At 48.7% G+C, this 17,074-nt stretch overlaps 1 protein-coding gene across 1 annotated transcript in view; it reads left to right on the top strand.

Moving 5' to 3' along the window:
• LOC141112912 (uncharacterized) overlaps positions 1–17,074 on the top strand; it is an 89,594-nt gene that overhangs the window by 25,005 nt on the left and 47,515 nt on the right. The window contains exon 3 of the mRNA XM_073606016.1: positions 9,093–9,413. Coding sequence (XP_073462117.1) covers positions 9,093–9,413 — 321 coding nt within the window. The remainder of the gene's footprint in view (positions 1–9,092; positions 9,414–17,074) is intronic.

Below are 17,074 nucleotides of genomic sequence, written 5' to 3' on the forward strand. Positions count from 1 at the left end.
CCCCAGTTCGGTTTGCATCAGAACATTCGAACGGACCGAAAGTTCACGCAAACTTTTGAACCCCGTTAAAGTCTATGGGACTCGAACGTGAGAAATCAAAAGTGTGAATTTTAAAGGCTAATATGCAAGTTATTGTCCTTAATAGGGTTTGGGGACCTGGGTACTGCCCCAGGGGACATGTACCAATGCAAAAAAAAGTTTAAAAAATGGCAGTTTTTTCGGGAGCAGTGATTTTAATGATGCTTAAAGTAAAAAAATAAAAGTGAAATATTTCTTTAAATATCGTGCCTGAGGGGTGTCTATAGTATGCCTGTAAAGTGGTGCGTATTTCCTGTGTTTAGAACAGTCGCTGCTCAAAAAGACATTTCTAAAGGAAAAAAATTCATTTAAAACCCCCCCCCCCCCAGCCCATTACCAGCCCCTTTGGGTCTTGTATGGATATTAAGGGGAACCCCGCACCCAAATAAAAAAGGAAAGGCATCCCAAGGCCCTATATACTCTGAACAGCAGTATACAGGCGGTGCAAACAAGACAGGGACTGTAGGTTTGTTAAGTAGAATCTGTTTGTAATTTTGAACTGGTACATTTTTTACGTATAACTCCAGCCAAAAAATCTATTAAGCTTTTTGGAAAACATAGGGAAGGATTATCACCCCTGTAACATTTGTTTTGCTGTCTGTGCACCTGTTAAGAAGATTTCACCTCACTTTCTGTCGAAATGACAATTGGATTTTGAAAATTTGGGGTTTTTAGTGAAACAAGGAACTCTTACAGGAGAGAATTTTCCTTCCTAGGGGTAGATTTCCTCTCACTTCCTGTTGTCTCCTTCCGTTTGCAAGTAGGAGTTGTTTGAAAGTAGGGGCCTGCCCTATATACTCTGCAGAGATTTGGGCCTTAGGTGTTGGTGTTGCCACAACACTGTAAGCCCTCACAGTTACTCTTGGTGGGCACAGGAATGGGCCCTGCTGTAAAATATTAGATCAAGAATAGTAATTACATGGCCCTGTTGAACAGGGTCAGAAAAATTGGGCCTTTGGTGGTGGACGATGTGGTGGACAGTGTGGTGGTGTTGCCACAACACTGTAAGGCCTCACAGTTACTCTTGGTGGGCGCAGGAACGGGCCCTGCTGTGAAATATTAGATCAAAAATTGTAATTACATGCCCCTCTTCAACAGAGGCTGAAAAATTGGGCCTTAGGCACTAGTGCCACAACACTGCAACCCCTCACAGATACTCTGCAGCAGGGCTCATTCCTGCACTCCAACTAAAGTATTGCATAAAAATTGTAATTACATGCCCCTGTTAAACAGGGGCTGAAAATTGGGCCTTAGCCACAAGTGGCGGTGCCTAGAACCAAAAATGTTCTTACAAGCTATCAGCATAAACATTGAGGAGGAAGAGGATAGTCACTCAGCATAACAGGATAGTCACTCGGCATCAGCATAGGCAGTCTTGAAGGGATCTCACATTAAAAAAAAAAATATTCTGTTACATTAGCATCAGGTGCTTGGTAGCTGGTTATCCAAGACTGATTCATTTTTTATGAAGGTCAGCCGATTTGGTGGACAGGCGCACCCTGTGATCGGTTACAAAGCCTCCAGCAGCACTGAATGTGCGTTCCAAAAGAACGCTGGATACAGGACAGGCCAGTAGCTCAATTGCATACTGTGCAAGATCTGGCCAGTAATCCATCCTCAAGACCCAGTAACTCAGAGAATTTTTGGTGGGAAAGGTGTTCAGGTCTGATCTTGCCCCTAGGTTTTCCTGCACCATGTGAATCTGGCGATGGTTGCTTGAACCGATCATACCTTGCATACCTCACATACAGGCAGCATGTGCTCCAACAGGTGGACAAGAGGGACAGTGTCACTTATGCATGCACTGTCACTGCTCACCATCCACGTGGCCTCCTCAAATGGTGACAGGACAGTGCATGCATCCCTGATCATGGTCCACTGGTGTGGGAAAAAAACCAAGCTCCCCTGACCCTGTCCTGGTGCCATAGTCGCACAGGTACTCATTGATGACCCTCTGCTGCGTGTGCAGCTGCTGAAGCGTGGCCAACGTTGAGTTCCACTTGGTGGGCATGTCACAGATTAGGCGGTTCTTGGGCAGGTTAAATTCCTTTTGGAGGTCAGCCAGCCGAGCACTGGCATTATATGACCGGCAGAAATGCACACAGACTTTCCTAGTCTACCTCAGGACATCCTGTAAGCCCCGGTACCTGCCCAAGAACCGCTGCACCACCAAGTTAAGGACATGAGCCAAACAGGGCACATGGGTCAGTTGTCCCTGTCGGAGGGCGGAGAGGAGGTTGGTGCCATTGTCGCAAACAACCATTCCTGGCTTAAGCTGGCGTAGCGTCAACCACCTCTGAACCTGCCCCTGCAGAGCTGTCCGAATTTTTGCCCCAGTGTGGCTCCTGTCCCCCAAGCACACCAAATCAAGCACCGCATGTAGGGATGAGCGTCGAGTTCGAGTCGAACTCATGTTCGACTTGAACATTGGCTGTTCGCAAGTTCGCCGAACAGCGAACAATTTGGGGTGTTCGCGGCAAATTCGAATGCCGCGGAACACCCTTTAAAAGTCTATGGGAGAAACCAAAAGTGCTAATTTTAAAGGCTTATATGCAAGTTATTGTCATAAGTGTTTGGGGACCCAGGTCCTGCCCCAGGGGACATGGATCAATGCAAAAAAAAGTTTTAAAAACGGCCATTTTTTCAGGAGCAGTGATTTTAATAATGCTTAAAGTCAAACAAAAGTGTAATATCCCTTTAAATTTCATAGCTGGGGGGTGTCTATAGTATGCCTGTAAAGGGGCGCATGTTTCTTGTGTTTAGAACAGTCTGACAGCAAAATGACATTTCGAAGGAAAAAAATGTAAAACTACTCGTGGCTATTACATTGCCATCCGACAATACACATAGAAGTTCATTGATAAAAACAGCATGGGAATTCCCCACAGGGGAACCCCGAACCAAAATTGAAAAAAGACGTGGGGGTCCCCCTAAATTCCATACCAGGCCCTTCAGGTCTGGTATGGATATTAAGGGGAACCCCAGCCAAAATTTAAAAAAAAATGACGTGGGGGCCCCCCTAAATTATATACCAGACCCTTCAGGTTTGGTATGGATTTTAAGGGGAACCCCGCACCAAAAAAAAAAATGGCGTGGGGTCCCCCAAAAAATCCATACCAGACCCTTATCCGAGCACGCAACCTGGCAGGCCGCAGGAAAAGAGGGGGGGGACGAGAGTGCGGCCCCCCCTCCTGAATCATACCAGGCCACATGCCCTCAACATTGGGAGGGTGCTTTGGGGTAGCCCCCCAAAACACCTTGTCCCCATGTTGATGAGGACAAGGGCCTCATCCCCACAACCCTGACCGGTGGTTGTGGGGGTCTGCGGGCGGGGGGCTTATCGGAATCTGGAAGCCCCCTTTAACAAGGGGACCCCCAGATCCCGCCCCCCCGTGTGAAATGGTAAGGGGGTACTTACCCCTACCATTTCACTAAAAAACTGTCAAAAATGTTAAAAATGACAAGAGACAGTTTTTGACAATTCCTTTATTTAAATGCTTCTTCTTTCTTCTATCTTCCTTCATCTTCTTCTGGTTCTTCCTCCGGCATTCTCGTCCAGCATCTACTCCGCAGCGTCTTCTATCTTCTTCTGGCATGGGGGGAGGCTCCCGCTCTTCTCTTCTCTTTTTTTCTCCTCTTCTCTTCATTTTCTTCTCCGGGCTGCTCCGCATCCATGCTGACATGGAGGGAGGCTCCCGCTGTGTGACCGCGTCTCCTCGTCTGACGATTCTTAAATAATGGGCGGGGCCACCTGGTGACCCCGCCCCCCTCTGACGCACGGGGCATGACGGGACTTCCCTGTGGCATTCCCCGTGACATCACAGGGAAGTCCCATCAAGTCACCATGCGTCAGAGGGGGGCGGTGTCACCGGGTGGCCCCGCCCCCCGTTATTTAAGAACCGTCAGACGAGGAGACGCCGTCACACAGTGGGAGCCTCCCTCCATGCCAGCATGGATGCAGAGCGGCCCGGAGAAGAAAATGAAGAGAAGAGCGGGAGCCTCCCCCCATGCCATGGGTGCAGAGTGGCTCGAGGAGAAGAAGATAGAAGACGCCGCGGAGGAGATGCTGGACGAGAACGCCGGAGGAAGAACCAGAAGAACCAGAAGAAGATGAAGGAAGATAGAAGAAAGAAGAAGCATTTAAATAAAGGAATCGTCAAAAACTGTCTGTCATTTTTAACATTTTTGACAGTTTTTTAGTGAAATGGTAGGGGTAAGTACCCCCTTACCATTTTCACACAGGGGGGGGCCAGGATCTGGGGGTCCCCTTGTTAAAGGGGGCTTCCAGATTCCGATAAGCCCCCCGCCCGCAGACCCCCACAACCACCGGCCAGGGTTGTGGGGATGAGGCCCCTTGTCCTCATCAACATGGGGACAAGGTGTTTTGGGGGACTACCCCTAAGCACCCTCCCAATGTTGAGGGCATGTGGCCTGGTACGGTTCAGGAGGGGGGGCGCACTCTCGTCCCCCCCCCTCTTTTCCTGTGGCCTGACAGGTTGCGTGCTCGGATAAGGGTCTGGTATGGATTTTTGGGGGGACCCCCACGCCTTTTTTTTTTTTTTTTTTGGCGCGGGGTTCCCTTTAACATCCATACCAGACCTGAAGGGCCTGGTATGGAATTTAGGGGGACCCCCATGTCTTTTTTTTTTTTTTTTTTTTAATTTGGGTTCGGGGTTCCCCTGTGGGGAGTTCCCATGCCGTTTTTATCAATGAACTTCTATGTGTATTGTCGGACGGCAATGCAATAGCCGCAAGTAGTTTTAAATGGGTTTTTTCCTTCGAAATTTCATTTTGCTGTCAGACTGTTCTAAACACGGGAAACATGCCCCCTTTACAGGCATACTATAGACACCCCCCAGCTACGAAATGTAAAGGGATATTACACTTTTATTGTTTGACTTAAAGCATTAATAAAATCACTGCTCCTGAAAAAACGTCCGTTTTTAAAACTTTTTTTGACACTTTTTATGACAATAACTTGCATATAAGCCTTTAAAATTAGCACTTTTGATTATTCATGTTCGTGTCCCATAGACTTTAACGGTGTTTGCGTGTTCAAATGAACTTTTTTCCTGTTCGCATGTTCTGGTGCGAACTGAACAGGGGGGTGTTCGGCTCATCCCTAACCGCATGGCATCTTTTTGCCTGCGTGCTTGCGTACGGAGCACCAATGATTCCGAGGACAAAACAGCACAGGAAGAGGCCATGGAGGAAGAAGAAGAGGGGGTGGAGGAGTGAGGAGTGGCAGAATCACCACTAGTAGAATTTTGGAGGCGTGGTGGCGGAACACTACTGCACCCTGTCCTGCATCCTTCCTAGCTGCCAGCAGGGACACCCAGTGCACAGTGAAAGATAAGTAACGTCCCTGTCCATGCCTGCTGGACCATGAGTCAGCGGTAATATGCACCTTACCGCTGACTGCCCTGTCCAGCGAGGCATGGACATTGCCTTCCACATGCCGGTGGAGAGCCGGAATCGCCTTCTGTGAAAGAGTGGCGTTTGGGAACCTGCCACTGAGGTACCGCACATTCCACAAACTCACGGAAGGGGTCAGAGTCTACCAACTGAAAAGGCAGCAGTTGAAGTGCTAGCAATTTACTAAAGCTAGCATTCAACCGCTGGGCATGTGGATGGCTGGGAGCGAACTTCTTTCGCCGGTGGAGCAACTGGGGTTGGGAAATCTGCCTGCTAGAATCAGACATTGGTGTACCGATAGCAGATTGCCCGCAAGTACTTGGAAGTGGAACACCGAATTCTACACCTTCATTCCTCTCAGTGCAGGTTTCTGAGAGGACTGAAGGTATAGTGTGGTTGGAGATCCCAGCTGATGAGGAGCAAAGAGAGGTCCGCCTTGTTCTTTGGTGTGGGTATTTTAGGTAGTGTTGCCAACGGGCTGCATGGGAGCTCGACATATGTCAGATTAGGCATGTACACCCAAGCGCTTGCTGTCTAGTCCACGCTTGATACGCTGCACATGCCTGAAAAAAGGCCCACACCGAAGAACTTTTAGAATAACGCGCGGAGTCATCAGCGCCCTACACTTGCGGAGCTCTGCGGTGTGATGCAGTCGGTTTTGCTGCCCTTAAGCTGGCCCCTGGAGGGCATCCTGCCTAATTGAACATGTGCCTCCGCCTCCTCTCTCCTATCAGGCACCCACACAGAGTCAGTGAGCTCATCATCCCCTCCCTCCTCGTCACTGGAGCAAAACTGGCAGTATGCTACAGCTGGAGGAACATACTGCCTTCCTCAAGCTGGGTACCATCATCAAAATGCTGCGCATCCTCCTGCAGCATGTACCTAACACTGTGGTCGAACAGTTCGGGGGACTCCTCCGGTGGGGCTAGGGAAGGAGTTACTGATGGTGACCTTGAGTCCAAGGAATAGGCCGCTTTGGCAGCCAAGGTAGCCTGGGTGACAGAGGATGAGGAGGGCTTGGTCATCCACTCTACCAACTCTTCGGCATGTTGTGGCTCAACATGGCCAGCTGCCGGGAAAAAAGGACAAGCGTGCCCCATGGCCACATGCTGATGAGGATGCACCGTGTCCACGACCAGCACTGTTGCCTCTAGACACAGAGCCTGCTTGCCCTCTTTTATTGGCCTGTGACTGTCTGCCTCTCCTTGTTGGCCTTCCAGACATACTGTCTTTGATGTATTGGAATAGGTACACAAAGAATGGCCTGAAGTGAGATGTAGCTGCACAAAGCTGGGATGTGTATATATATATACTGATTATACTGCAGCTAGCTGAATTGCCTGCCTGTAGTAGTATTAGGAAGAAAACAGGAATTGTCTGCAGTGAGCTTTAGCTGCAAACTGTGCCCAGTATACAGTACACTAATATACTGCAGCTAGCTGAATCAACTGCCTGCCTGTGGTAATATTAGGAAGAGAACACCAGCAATTGGCTGCAGTTAGCTTTAGTTGCACACTGTGCACAGGATATAGTACACTGACTGAAAATACTGCAGCTGCTTGCCTGTAAGTATATTAGGAAGAGAATAACAGGAATGGATCTAGCTAAACTGAATACAGTATGTATGTATGTATGTATGTATGTATTACACACACAACACCTGGGATGCATATATATACACAATACACTGACTGCAGCTAACTGACTCGCCTGCCTACTCGATCTAACTCAAATGAAATGACACTGTCTCTCTCCCTATCTCTCAGCACGCCGGAACACACTACACAAGGCTGACTTCCAGGAGGCCTTATATAGTGTGGGGCGTGTACTAAATCCCCTGAGGCATAATTGGCCAAAGCCACCCTGCCTTTGGCCAATGATGGCTCTCCATTCTTACCCGTGCTGTGATTGGCCAAAGCATGCGGGTCATAGTGCATGCTTGGCCAATCATCAGTCAGCAATGCACTGTGATGCCGCAGTGAATTATGGGCATTGATGCGCCACTCGAATTTGGCGCGAACGGCCCATAATGTTCGCAATTCGACGAATGGTTGAACGGCCGATGTTCGAGTCGAACTTACATTCGACTCGAACTCGAAGCTCATCCCTACTGCAGAGATCCACAGCTCAGGTGGGAGAATCTGTCCACAGGACAACTATTAGTCGTGTTCTCCACAAATCTGCCCTTTATGAAAGAGTGGCAAGAAGAAAGCCATTGTTAAAAGAAAGCCATAAGAAGTCTGGTTTGCAGTTTCTGAGAAGCCATGTGGGGGACACAGAAAACATGTGGAAGAAGGTACTCTGGTCAGATGAGACCAAAATTTTAATTTTTGGCCTAAAAGCAAAACCGTGTGTGGTGGAAAACTAACATTGCACATCACCTTGAACACACCATCCCCACTGTGAAACATGGTGGTGGCAGCAACATGTTGTGGGGATGCTATTCTTCAGCAGGGACAGTGAAGCTGGTCAGTTGATGGGAAGATGGATGGAGACAAATACAGAGCAATCTTAGAAGAAAACATGTTAGAGTCTGCAAAAGACTTGAGACTGGGGCGGAGGTTCAACTTCCAGCAGGACAACGACCCGAAACATACAGCCAGAGCTACAATGGAATGGTTTAGATCAAAGCATTTTCATGTGTTAGAATGGCCCGGTCACAGTCCAGACCTAAATCCAATTGAGAATCTGTGGCAAGACTTGAAAATTGCTGTTCACAGACGCTCTCCATCCAATCTGAGAGAGCTTGAGATATTTTGCTAAGAAGAATTGGAATGCCCCCCACACTTTTCACATATTTTTGAACATTTTGAAAACCATTTATCATTTTCCTTCCACCTCACAATTATGTGCCACTTTGTGTTGGTCGATCACATAAAATCCCCAAAAAATACATTTACGTTTTTGGTTGTAACATGACAAAATGTGGAGAATTTCAAGGGGTATGAATACTTTTTCAAGGCACTGTATAATATTAATAACAGTGTGTGACTGTGGGAGACATTAGAGTGTAAGCTCCTCTGGTGCAGAGGCATTACATGGTTTAATGTCCTTTCTCTCAGTGAAATAAGTAACACCTACAGTAATAACCTAAATAATATGTTAACCCAACATTTCATACTCCTAATATGTGCCTGCTTTAACATGTACTTGTATGAAGAAGTCTCCTGTTCTCTTTGTATTGGTTCCTTTGTGGTAAGTCCCTGGTGTTCCTGCCAGGTCCCCTGCTCTTATATTTCAAACTGACCACACTAGGTATGAGAAAATATCACGTTCAGCTTTCTAGCTGTCAGAACAGCCTGTCTGTTCTCCAATGATCAGACTGGTGCTAACATGACCCCCCCCCCCCCGAAATGCCTTTCACTGCAGATCAATTTGCTCCTGTTACCCCCTCCCCCCAGCTCTCTATGCAGCTGAGATCAGAGGGAATGTGATCTCTTGTTAAAAAAAAAAAAAAAAAGTTATTTATGTTTTTTTCTATCTATACACATGTTTTACCTTTTCATTTCTACTTTTAACTGAATGGGTTGTTATACAAGAGGGTTCATATATACTTTAATATAGAAACAATAAATAACAGCATGTCTTTGCTTGTACAGTTAAACCGCAGACTACACTGAATTATGATAAACACATTGAAGCTGGAATCCCGGGATCTGTTTTTTGTGAAATCAACTATTTTTACCCAGAAGCTGTGAAGGTCCGATGGGTTAAATACTGTATAACTACGGCCACCAACTCATCTTTGGATAGAGATGTTTCTCTCACAATACCGTTGAGGAACAGCGATGGGACATTTAATGTGACCAGTCTGCTGACTATAAGGCAATCTACTGGAATTGAACCCGGAGATGTATTTTTCTGTACTGTGAGCCACAGATCCCTGAAGGAGGAAATGACTCTCAGTTTTATCATGCCAAGTAAGTAGGGTTATGCCGCATACACACGAGTGGACTTTCTGGCATACTTGGTCCGACGTTCTTCCCACCGGACTGTCCGGCGAACTACCGCTGGACTTTCTGAACGGACGGACTTGCCTACACACGACCGGACTTTCCGGCAGGCTAGGTCCGCCCGTCTTTTCGACGGACTTTTGCCGGAGTTATGGCGGACTTTCAGAATGAACGAACTTGCCCACACACGGACAAGTCCGTTAATTTTGAACGTGACTCGGGTACGACGGGACTAGAAAAGGAAGTCAATCTCGCCGCTTTTATCGGCAAGATTGACACCTTGCAAGCCCGGTCGTGGGGCATCCCAGGCCCTTAGGTCTGGTATGGATCTTAAGGGGAACCCCCTACGCCAAAAAAACAGTGTGGGGTCCCCCCAAAATCCATACCAGACCCTTATCCGAGCACGCAGCCCGGCCGGTCAGGAAAGGGGGTGGGGATGAGCGAGCAGCCCCCCCTCCTGAGCCGTACCAGGCCACATGCCCTCAACATGGGGGGTGGGTGCTTTGGGGGAGGGGGCGTCTTGTGGCCCCCCCACCCCAAAGTACCCCTACCCATTCACCTAGGGAAAAAGTGTCAATAATAAAACACACTACACAGGTTTTTGAAGTAATTCCTCTTCTCCCGGAGTCCGGTTGGTTATTCTCCGCTCTGTCTTCTGCCGGTGTTCCAGTTCTTCGGCCGGCTCCTCCGATGTCTTCATGCCGCTCTCTTGCCAGCGGAGGTCCGGACTTCTGGGCTTCTGGTCCTCTTCTCTTCTTCCCATGTTGACACGACGCTCTCTCCATCTGGAATGGTCTCTGAGAGCTCCGATGTGACTTGGAGACCCCGCCCCCTAATACGTCACAGTCCCAGCATGCCCAGGGACTGTGACGGCATAAGGGGGTGGGATCTCCGCCTATATAAGTCACATCAGAGCTCACAGAGACCATTCCAGATGGAGAGAGCGTCGTGTCAACATGGGAAGAAGAGAAGAGGACCAGAAGCCCAGAAGTCCGGACCTCCGCTGGCAAGAGAACCATGAAGACAGCGGAGGAGCCGGCCGAAGAAATGGAACACTGGGAGAAGACAGAGCGGAGAAGAACCAACCAGACACCAGGAGAAGAGGAACCGGAGGGACCCCCGAAGCCGGAAGAAGACCCCCCCCGGAGCTGTCTAATGAATTACTTCAAAAACCTGTGTAGTGTGTTTTATTATTGACACTTTTTCCCTAGGTGAATGGGTAGGGGTACCATGTACCCCATACTCATTCACATAGGGTGGGGGGCCGGGATCTGGGGGCCCTCTTATTTTATAGGGGGCTCCCGGATTCTTATAAGCCCCCCGCCCACAGACCCTGACAACCAACGGCCAGTGTTGTCGGGAAGAGGCCCGTGTCCTCATTAACATGGGGACAAGGTGCTTTGGGGTGGGGGGGCCCCGCAGGGTGCCCCCCCTCCCCCAAAGCACCCAACCCCCTATGTTGAGGGCATGCGGCCTGGTACGGTTCAGGAGGGGGGGCTCGTTCGTCCCCACCCCCTTTCCTGACCGGCCGGGCTGCATGCTCGGATCGGGGTCTGGTATGGATTTTGGGGGGGACCCCACGCCGATTTTTCTGCATAGGGGGTTCCCCTTAAGATCCATACCAGACCTAAGGGCCTGGGATTCACCGCAATGGGAAAATTTGTTTTTCCTATTGCAGCGAGCGCGAGATGCAGTACTCTGCCCTTGCGTCGTATCCGGTCCGTCGGACCACCATACAGGCGAACGGCCTTTCCATCAGGAACTGAGTCCGGCGGACTAAGATTTAAAGCATGCTTTAAATCTAGGTACGGCAGACTTTTGGGGGATAAAAGTCCGCTGGAGCCTACACACGGTCGGATTGTGCGGCGGACTCTGGTCCGCCGGACCAAATATGCCGGAAAGTCTGACCGTGTGTACGCGGCATTAGAATATGACATCTGAAAACGGAAAGTTTCCCCAAGGGGTTTTTTAGCAGCAAAGAGGATCATCAAAGTATGAATAATTTTCAATATTTTTTATTATCAAAAAAGTACAAAATACAAATTATTTCAAGAAATTTTAAATATATTGGTTCTGGTCGCAATATAAAATAACAAACAATATCCATCAATAATATAGAATCCACATCTACAATGATATTGAGTGCGTTTATATATGTGACATTACATATGAGTACCTGACTTGTGCACAACGGAAAATTTTGTTTAGTTTCGGTTTGTTGTCATTCGTAAAATACATAATTTCGTTCTGTTATATTCCTTATGTCACATTAATACGTTTTAAAATAATTTGTTATTTCTGTAGAGTGTCGATATCCGTTATACTGAATCTCAAATCATGTTGAATTCATTCGTTATATGCGCTATGATTTCATTCGCATTCATTGAAATTCAATATTTATGTATGTAAATTTGTGATAACGATTCGTAGTTTGGAAAGTCGTTTTGTTTATTGAATCTATTAACACACAATGACAATATCTCTTCTCAAATTCACCCTTCTCACTCAGTTCTCAGGAATGCACTTTGCCAGTATTCCAACCTCCAGCACAAAATTAATCAGCTGATTGGACTGTAAGATTTACTTTGAGTTGACCTTTTGTTTCATTAGATCTTTAACGAATTACCGAATCATGTTGAATTCATTCGTTATATTTGTTATAATTTCTTTTGTATTAGTTGAAATTTGTTATTTTTTTTTATTCGGACATTCGGATGCAAAATTCGGCCGAATTTCGATTTGTTATGAAACGAATTGCACAAGCCTACCAAAGGGCCCTTGTAGAAAAGTGTTAACATCCTTCTCTCTGAAGTAGTTGCTGTTATGCCGCGTACACACGGTCGGACTTTTCAGCTACAAAAGTCCGACAGCCTGTCCAACAGACTTCCGGAGGACTTTCGGCAGACTTGCGGCGGACTTGTGGCAGACTTTCTAACGAACGGACTTGCCTACACACGACCACACAAAAGTCCGACGGATTCGTACTTTATGACGTACACCAGACTAAAATAAGGAAGTTCATAGCTAGTAGCCAATAGCTGCCCTAGCGTGGGTTTTTGTCCGTCGGACTAGCACACAGACGAGCGGATTTCGGGGTCCGTCGTAGTTACGACGTAAAGATTTGAAGCATGTTTCAAATCTAAAGTACGTCGGATTTGAGGCTAAAAAAGTACGTTGAAAGTCCGGAGAAGCCCACACACGATCGGATTACCAGCCAGCTTTAGTCCGTCAGCGTCCGTTGGACTTTTGTAGACGAAAAGTCTGACCGTGTGTACGCGCCATTAGGAGAACTAGTTTTACCATGAGGTACTTCCATGGAAATTAAACCTATTGGAGCAAAGGGTGCTCTCAGATCCAAGCCTAATGCCGCGTACACACGGTCGGACTTTTCGACCGGACTGGTCCGACGGACAATTCGACCATGTGTGGGCTTCATCGGACCTGCAGCGGACTTTTTCGGTCGAAAATCTGACGGACTTTGGATTTGGAACATGCTTCAAATCTTTCCGACGGACTCGAGTCAGGTCGAAAAATCTGCTCGTCTGTATGCTTGTCCTACGGACAAAAACTAACGCTAGGGCAGCTATTGGCTACTGGCTATCAACTTCCTTATTTTAGTCCGGTCGTACGTCATTACGTACGAATCCGTCAGACTTTGGTGTGATCGTGTGTAGGCAAGTCCGGTCGTTAAAAAGTCAGTCGAAAGTCTGTCGGACAGGCTGTCGGACTTTTGTAGCTGAAAAGTCCGACCATGTGTACGCGGCATTAGTCCCACGGAGGGAACAAGGATTTCCCTCAAGATCATATATAGATTGTCATCTGGAAGAAGCATCTGGTCACTGGTGTTTGCACCCATCTGCAGCCTGTGAAAAGATAAAGTAGAGATCTGTACCTTTTAAAGGATGATGAATAATTAATATAATGAATAAATGTATATACTGACCTGCCAACCACTGTAAGTGATTTCACAACACCTCAAAAAAAATGTATATATTAATCAGTGTAGCGCATCAAAATAAAAATATATTTAATAATGAATTCCTAACCTCTGGTGATGTATCCCCAAACCCTGGGCCTCCTTCATTTAACTGTACTCAATGCACCCATTACCCTACACCCTCTGGCTGCAGCCACAATGCACACAATCTAGTTCCCATTTCTCTTCCCAAGACCAGACTCCATTTCTCCTGCACCCTTTGGAATGCCCGCTCTGTCTGTAACAAACTCTCTATATCGCTAACTCATTTAATCTACTCACCATTAGCGAAACCTAGCTTCATAATTCAGACACTGTATCTTCTGCTACCCTATACCATGGTGGTCTTCTTTGGACTCACTCCCCCAGACCCAGTGGATGCAAAGGAGGGAGTGTTGGACTCCTTTTAGCCCCACATAGCACCTTTTCAGGTACTTCACTCACCTCCCTCTTTGTCACTCTCCTCATTTGAGGCACATTGCATTTGTCTCTTCTCTCCAGTTTCTCTAAGGATAGCCGTGATCTACTGGCCCCCTGGACCAGTATCAACCAGTATTAACTCTCTCCCTCTCCTCCACCTCCCCTCCCTCCAACCACCTAACGGTTACCTGTGGAAACCTACACCATCTCAACCCTTTTCTTCTCTTCTCTACTCTGCTACTGACCACCTCTATGACAAAAGTGCACCCCTATCCCGCATCGACCTAGCCACTTCTGTCTACAACACTTCACTTCTAGCCTCACCGGACACACTGCCCCCCCCCCCTCACTACACACAGAATCGGACCCCTTTCCCTTTAACTATGGCAAACAGATGACACTAAAAGCCTGAAAAAAACAGACATGCTCTTAAAACACCTGTGGTGTAAGACAAAGTCCCAGAAATATTTCAGCCAGTATAAATCTACCCTCCAAAAATACAATCCCAGCCTCCTCACTGCCAGGCAGAGCTATTTAATCTCTCTCATTAACACCTTATCATCCCATCCCTCGTCACCTCTTCTCTACCTTCAACTCTCTACTTCGTCCTCCACTGCCTCCAGGCCTGGATTTACTCCCTTTGCCGCCCCAAGGCCGGGTCCTTCAATGCCGCCCCCCACACACACACACACACACATACCACGTCCTTTATCGATGACTTCTACAATAGATCAATTAAAAACATATCTCCACACACAAGAACACTGAAAATAACTGGCTTTAATTGTACAGACTAAAAATACTTCAGGGTAAGCGCGCGAGGGGTAAGGATTTTTCGCAGGCAAATTTTCAAGGCAATGGCTGGTGTTAGTGCTTCAATCATCCCCGGCACCATGGTTGTTATGGTGTCAGGATGATTGAAACACATTACTTCTATCATTACATTGTAATATAAACTGAAATAGTTCAACTCACCATAATGCAGAATCATTGGGAGCCCTGAGCGTGTCACTTGCCACGCTGCCTGCCACCAGATGGGGATGTCACTTGCCACCATGCCTGCCACCAGATGGGGATGTCACTTGCCACGCTGCCTGCCACCAGATGGGGATGTCACTTGCCACGCTGCCTGCCACCAGATGGGGATGTCACTTGCCACTCTGCCTGCCACCACATGGGGATGTCACTTGCCACCAGATGGGGATGTCACTTGCCACGCTGCCTGCAACCACATGGGGATGTCACTTGCCACCAGATGGGGATGTCACTTGCCACGCTGCCTGCCACCAGATGGGGATGTCACTTGCCACGCTGCCTGCCACCAGATGGGGATGTCACTTGCCACGCTGCCTGCCACCAGATGGGGATGTCACTTGCCACTCTGCCTGCCACCAGATGGGGATGTCACTTGCCACGCTGCCTGCCACCAGATGGGGATGTCACTTGCCACTCTGCCTGCCACCAGATGGGGATGTCACTTGCCACTCTGCCTGCCACCAGATGGGGATGTCACTTGCCACTCTGCCTGCCACCAGATGGGGATGTCACTTGCCACGCTGCCTGCCACCAGATGGGGATGTCACTTGCCACGCTGCCTGCCACCACATGGGGATGTCATTTGCCACCAGATGGGGATGTCACTTGCCACGCTGCCTGCCACCAGATGGGGATGTCACTTGCCACGCTGCCTGCCACCAGATGGGGATGTCACTTGCCACGCTGCCTGCCACCAGATGGGGATGTCACTTGCCACTCTGCCTGCCACCAGATGGGGATGTCACTTGCCACGCTGCCTGCCACCAGATGGGGATGTCACTAATTGCCACGCTGCCTGCCACCAGATGGGGATGTCACTTGCCACTCTGCCTGCCACCAGATGGGGATGTCACTTGCCACGCTGCCTGCCACCAGATGGGGATGTCACTAATTGCCACGCTGCCTGCCACCAGATGGGGATGTCACTAATTGCCACGCTGCCTGCCACCACATGGGGATGTCACTTGCCACGCTGCCTGCCACCACATGGGGATGTCACTTGCCACGCTGCCTGCCACCACATGGGGATGTCACTTGCCACGCTGCCTGCCACCACATGGGGATGTCACTTGCCACGCTGCCTGCCACCACATGGGGATGTCACTTGCCACCAGATGGGGATGTCACTTGCCACGCTGCCTGTCACCACATGGGGATGTCCCTTGCCACCACATGGGGATGTCACTTGCCACCACATGGGGATGTCCCTTGCCACCACATGGGGATGTCCCTTGTCATGCTGCCTGCCATCAGAAGGAGGAGGGCGGAACAGCGGTGCGGGCAATGAGAGATGTCATCTTTCTCCCACGCCGCCGCACCGCTGACACTACAAGCTACTCTCAAATTTTTTAAAAATGGCGCCGAGCGGCGCAATCACGCTACTGCGCATGCGCCGCCCGGCCGAGCGCTTACGAGTTTTCCCGAGCCCGGCCGGCTTCGGAACGGCGCATGCGCAGTTGCGTGGTCGGCTCGCGCCCATCTTTTCTATGGGCACTGGTGCCCATAATAGACATTAATGGCCAGCATGAAAGGGGGGGCGGCCGCGAAGTCGCTGCAGGAGCGGCGCCGCCCCTACACCACTGCCGCCCCGAGGCCTGGCCTCGGTGGCCTTGTGGTAAATCCGGCCCTGACTGCCTCCACCTACCAACTCACTCACTGCCCAGGAGATCACCAATCACTTCAAACAGAAGATTAATACATGTCGCAAGGAGATCTCTACTGTTCAGATACCCTCCATGCGTTACACTTCATCCCCACAGGTACTTCCTCCTTATAACCCCACCACTATAGACGAGGTTGCTAAACTACTTACTAACGCCCATCTTACCACCTGCCCTCTGGATCCTGTTCCCTTGCAAATGCTATGTTCACCCTCTGGCTCTATTCTACACTCTCTAACCCACATCTTCAATCCCTCCTTCTCTTCTGGCATCTTCCCCAACTCTCTAAAACATGCTCTTGTCAGCCCCATACGTAAAAAGCCCTCACTGGACCCATCCAATTTATAACAACCTACACCCCATCTCCCTGCTCCCCTTTTTATCCAAACTCCTTGAAAGTCTGGTCTACAACCGACTAAGCGACCACCTTGCTGATAATAGCCTTCTTGATCCCCTTCAGTCTGGATTTCATCCTCAACACTCCACAGAAACTGCTCTCCTAAAACTTACGATCTACTAACGGCCAGAACCAATGG

This window comes from Aquarana catesbeiana, linkage group LG11, assembly GCF_042186555.1.
Source record: "Aquarana catesbeiana isolate 2022-GZ linkage group LG11, ASM4218655v1, whole genome shotgun sequence".
Lineage (NCBI taxonomy): Eukaryota > Metazoa > Chordata > Amphibia > Anura > Ranidae > Aquarana > Aquarana catesbeiana.